At 47.1% G+C, this 5,582-nt stretch overlaps 1 protein-coding gene across 1 annotated transcript in view; it reads right to left on the minus strand.

Moving 5' to 3' along the window:
- Positions 1–2,205, minus strand: part of CIITA (class II major histocompatibility complex transactivator) — a 22,799-nt gene extending 20,594 nt beyond the window's left edge. Inside the window, exons 1-2 of the mRNA XM_007462831.1 lie at positions 2,079–2,205; positions 1,744–1,839 (exon numbers count right to left, since the gene is read on the minus strand). Coding sequence (XP_007462893.1) covers positions 1,744–1,839; positions 2,079–2,205 — 223 coding nt within the window. The remainder of the gene's footprint in view (positions 1–1,743; positions 1,840–2,078) is intronic.
- Positions 2,206–5,582: the final 3,377 nt, after the last annotated feature.

Genomic DNA, 5,582 nt, shown 5'->3' on the forward strand with positions numbered 1-5,582 from the left:
GCGGTTAGAGTCTGAGAGGTGAAAAGTGTAGGGCTTTCTGGGTAGTGGGGACAGAGTGAGAAGAGGTGTTTGGGAAACTCTTAGAAATAGGTGTCTTCAGTAAAAGTTTCATGTTGGGGAAAGTTAGGACTGGATTTTATAGGCCATGGGGAGCCATAAAAGGCTTCTGAGTGAGGAATGGAGTGAGGGAATAAATGGTGATAATGATGAAGATGATGATAAATATAATGATGATGATGTTGATGGTAGTTGTGGGGTGGTACCTAACACTTACTGAATGCTTACTCTTCGCAAATTCCTGCTCTAAACACTATGCACAAAAACTTATTCAATCCTCACGGTGATCCCATGAGGCAGGTGTGATTATTATTCCCGTTTTATGGGAATGGAAGCCAATGTAATACTTCGGGGTGCCTCAGATGACTGCATGCCCAGTACCAGAGACTTTAGGAACAGACTTGGGTGAAGCTGCCTCCTGTACTTGCTCCCACTTCCTGTGTAGATGCCCCTAAGGGGAAAAAGCCCCCAAATCCTAAGTGATTTGGGAAGAAGCCCAACTCATTCATTACTGCCTCCAGTTGTGAGGAAATGTGAATACTCTCAGCCCTAAACATTTCTGCTTCTCCCAAGTAAATTCCGAGGAAGGAAAGGAAGCAGGTAGGTTCTCAGTTCTGTAATCTTTGAGACACATACAGTTACTGCTCCTCTCCATTTTCTGTCCTTGTATGATGCTGGATTAACTATGTGTTGGGGAAAGTCTAGCTACGTTCATGCCAGACCTCCTAAGTGATGTGATTCTTGGGATGCCAGGAAAAGGGCCACTAAGAACATCTGTGCAGGTTCACTGTACAGGGTGCCCAGCCAAAAGGGCAAATGTGGGCAGGAATCCAGCCTGCACTTTGATAGCCAAGCTGTTACATCTTAATGGGGGCTGCATCCTCTAGAAGAAGGGGCATCTTTTTTGAATTCAACAAAGCCTCTGTATGAGACAGTGGTGAACCTGGTAAGGAGGGATCCTTCACCCCCCACAAAAAACAGCAGAAACACCTCTCCCCAGAGAGTCCCAAAGAGCTCTGCCCTTGTCTGAAAACTGTAGGTCTTTTTAAAGCTGCAAACCAGCCTCTCAGCTTGAGCCTTACCAAACCTCCCCACTCTAGATACTTTCCCTCTTGTGGTGAAAAATAAGGACTTTGAATTTCAGACCTGCCCATTACTGTCTCTAATGCAGCCTCGGGTAGATTCTTTCTCTCTCTAAACCTCAATTTCCTCATCTGTAAAATGAAGATACTAATAGTATCTACTGCCTTTGTTTTTGTAAGGATTCAATATGATAACACATACACAGTGATTTGCAGGCTACAAGTGCCCCCCAAAGGTAGTTATTACAAATACTAGAGTAGTTTAGCTTAGGAGCTGAGGAGAAAGGGAGGGAGGGAGGGGCATATGATATGGGCTTTGTGGGAAGGAAAGAAGAGCAACAAATAGAAAAAAGTATAGAAACGGAGGCAGAAGATGGAAAAGTGAGATTTGTTTGCCTGGTGCTCATTAGTGAAGGGCTCTATTTCCCGACCTTTCTCCATCTCCCTTCTTTCCCCGATTCTCTGTCCTTTTAGCCCTCGCTCCCCATCCCCCCTTGCCCTGATTTCTGAGGGAGGCTCCTGGTGAATGGGCGAGATGAACAAAACAGATAAAAGAATCTTTTCCCTCAATTGTCCTTTTTTTGGGTTTGTAATGCTTCCTCACCGATATTGGCATAAGCCTCCCTGGTCTCTTCATCACCTTCCATATCACACAGCAGCCTGCTGAACTGTTCACAGTTGATGGTGTCCGTATCAGGTTCTGGGAGGAAAAGCCAGTTGCATGAAGCAGGAAAGATCTGGGAAGAGGGCTGGTGGGGAAGGAGGGAGAGGCAGGGCGGGCTGGGAGATGTTCCCAGTAGGAGCCAGCGAGGCAGGGAGTTGGAGCTGTCCGTGGTGCTGACCGGAATTCCACAGCCAGGACTTGCCCTGGTTGCCATCTCGACTGCAGGCCGAGGGGTGGGGAGGGACTTGGAAGGGGCCGGGGGGAGGAAAGCCCACCTGAGCAGAGCTCTAGCTCTTCTTCTCCAGCCAGGTCCACCCGGTCATAGAGGTGGTAGAGCTGCAAAGGGTCAGCATTGCTGTTGAGAAGCTCCAGGTACCCGCCTTCTAGAGGCCCCAACGCCATGGTTGTGTGCTGTCCACTGCCTGGAAGGGAGACGCACTCAGTTAGCTCATGGGGTGTTGGAAAGATGCAGGGAATTAACACCTATCACAGTCTCCAGCTGGGTCGCTTGGTAAAGGCCAGGGTTGGCCAGAGCCAAAGGAAGTGAGCAAAGGTTCTCATTCGGCACCTCTTATGTGCTCAGGGCAGTGGGAAGAAGAGGGCCTATGTCCTTCCTCCACAGAACCTACAGTCACACTGGGAAGATGCCCATGATACAGAAAAGGGAACTGGAGAAGCGTAGGTTCAAGACCTCTCATACCTGGGAGCCAGGAGACCTAAGTTCTGCTGCTGGCACTACCATGAATGATAACAGCTAAGATGTACAGAGCACCTACTATGTGCCAGACACATGGTCTAGCACATTTAATCCTCACATCAACAACCATATGAGGTAGGTACTATTACTAACCTCATTTTACACATGAGTAAACTGAGGCCCGTAGAGGTGAAGTGACCTACAAAAGGTAACCCAAGTCCAACCAAGATTTAGTTCTGGGCAGTCTGATTCATGGACCTGCATTGAAGTGTTGTGCTCTCCTGCCTTGGATGACCTCAAGCAAATCTGTGCTCCTCTTCATGCTTCATCATGCTTCAGTTTCCTAATCTGTAAATTGAAAGAGTTGGGGCATATTTCCTCTAATATCTTTCATTATTAATTGTTGGAAGACATATCAGATGCCTTAGGTTCTATTTCATTTAATCTTCAAAACAACCCTGGCTGTGTCCACACAAAAATTTGTATACAAATGTGCATAAAAACATAGTTCATAATAGCCAAAAAATGGAAACAATTCAAATGGCCATCAATGGATAAATGGATAAACAAAATGTGGTATATCCATACAGTGGAACAGTACTCAGACATAAAAAGGAAGAAAGTACTGATACATGCTTCAACATGGATGAAATTTGAAAACATCCTGATAAGTGAAAGAAGCCAGACACAAAGGCACATTTTGTATGATTCCATTTATATGAAATATACAGAACAGACAAATCTTTGGAGATAGAAAGTAAATTCGTAGTTGGCTACAGTGGAGGTAGAATTGTGGAGGGAAATGGGGAACAATTGCTAGTGGGTATGAGGTTTCTTCTGGGGGAATGATGAAGTGTTCTAAAGTTGGCTGAGGGCTGCTTGCACAACTGTGTGAATATACCAAAAAGGCCATTGAATTGTACACTTTATTTATTTATTTATTTATTTATAATATTTATTTATTTATTTGGTTGCACTGGGTCTTAGTTGCAGCAGGCAAGCTCCTTAGTTGTGGCATGCAAACTTCCAGTTGCGGCATGCATGTGGGATCTAGTTCCCTGACCAGGGATCGAACCCGGGCCCCCTGCATTGGGAGCGTGGAGTCTTAGCCACTGTGCCACCAGGGAAGTCCCTGAATTGTACACTTTAAATGGGTGAATTGTCTGACATTTGAATTATACCCCAATAAAGCTGTTAGAACAAAACAAAACACTGGCACTGGGAGGTAGGCATTATGGTCTCCCTTTTGCAGATGAGCAGCGTGAGGCTCAGAGAGGCTAAGCAGCCCCCTGATGTGCAGCTCTTGCTGGCTAGAGCCAGTGTGAAGCTTCATCTGCGTGGCTCCAATGACCCTGCCCTACTCTCTAGTGCAGGGAGTCTATGATTCCATGGTCTGTTCATTTCCTATTGCTACTGCAACAAAGTACCACAAGCCTAGTAGCTTGAAGCAACTGAGTCTTATTCCCTCACAGTTCTGGAGGCCAGAAGTCAAAAATCAAGGTGCAGGCAGGGCCATGGTCCCTCTGGAGGCTCCAGGGGAGAATCCTTCCTTGCCTCTTCCATCTTTGGGAATTGATGGCATTCCTTGACTTGTGACCTTGTGGCCACATCACTCCATTCTCTGCCTTAGTGGTCACATCACCTCCTAATCCTCTGCCTTTCTCTTAAATGGACATGGATTTAGCGACCACCCAGATAATCCAAGATATTAGTTCAAGATCCTTAACTTAATTACATCTGCAAAGCCCTTTTTTTTCCCAAATAAGGTAGCATTCAAGGTTCCAGGGATTTGATGTGGACATATCTTTGGCGGGGGGGCGGGGGGGCACTATTCAACCCGCTATACTTGGGATGCAGATACATGCTGCAAAGAATCAAAAGAAGCTTCTTGGAGAAGGTGAGAAGAGAGCTGGCCAGAGGATCTAAGACAGCCTTCTGAGTGCCCAGCCTGGGCCAGAATAAAATGAAACTGAAGCAGGGAAAGGTTGTGAGAAAACACACACGCACAACTTACCACCACCTCCCAGGTGTTTCTTCTCCTTTCACTCATCGACAACTCTTGCTAGCTCTGGAGGGTCTCAACACAGACCCACATATCACAGAGAATGAACTTTCCAGTCCAACGAGAGGCCCTGGTGGGGGTGGACTGTTTATAATGGGTTGGGTGGGGGCTACAGGAACACAAACATAGCAGGCTTGCGTTAAAGGCCCAGCCAACCATGACTGGAGGAAGCAGAACTGAAAGATGGGGCCACCACCTCCCGTTTCTTGGAGAGGGGCCAAGGCTGGGAGGTGCGGGGAGGGTTCCACTTCTCCCAACAAGTTGTCCTGGGAGCCAACGAAACAATCTACCGTTCTGTCCAGGGTGGTGAGAGAAGACCTCCCTGCCCCGAATCTTGCCTGCTTCCTGCTTCCCATTTTTCAGTCTGTGGTCTTTATTGTGAGCCTGCATTGTAGCCACCTGCCTCTTTCTCCAGACCGTGGCATCTGGGGACAACAGCTCGGGACTAACCCCAGCAATTCCATGAATGAAATGTGTGACTTTAGTCAAGTCACTCAAATTCTCAGTTTTCCCACAAGGTCAGCCAGGGACCTTCAAGCTCAATCTCCTTCATCCTACAGAGGAGAAGATGAGACCCTGAGAGGGGACGTACCTTGCACGAGGCCCAAGAGTCTGCCGGTGGTGGAGCCTGCACCTGATCCCCTAGCACAAGACTCCCAGTCCACGCTCTTTCCTGCCAATCAGAATATATCCAGTCAAATATATCAAGCCCCCATTTATCTAGGCTCAGGAATAGAGACTGGGTCCCACCACAGATGGGCAATGGAGGGAGGTGCAGTGGGGAAGAGCCTGAAGAAGTCTAGCTTACTGACAAGCTCAGCTTCAAACACTGGACAGCATCACCAAATGTGATCAAATACCAGGGAGATACACTGACAGTAGAGAAAGAAGGCAACTCCTTTGAGCTTTTGGAGTCAAACTGCCTGACTCTGAAACCACTCCTATCTACCAACTCACCACAACTTGGGAGTTTCATTTTTTAAATCTCTTGAAGCCTCAGTTTCCTCATCTTTATTTTCA

Source organism: Lipotes vexillifer, unplaced genomic scaffold (genome assembly GCF_000442215.2).
Source record: "Lipotes vexillifer unplaced genomic scaffold, Lipotes_vexillifer_v1.1 scaffold306, whole genome shotgun sequence".
In the NCBI taxonomy this organism is placed as follows: Eukaryota; Metazoa; Chordata; class Mammalia; order Artiodactyla; family Lipotidae; genus Lipotes; species Lipotes vexillifer.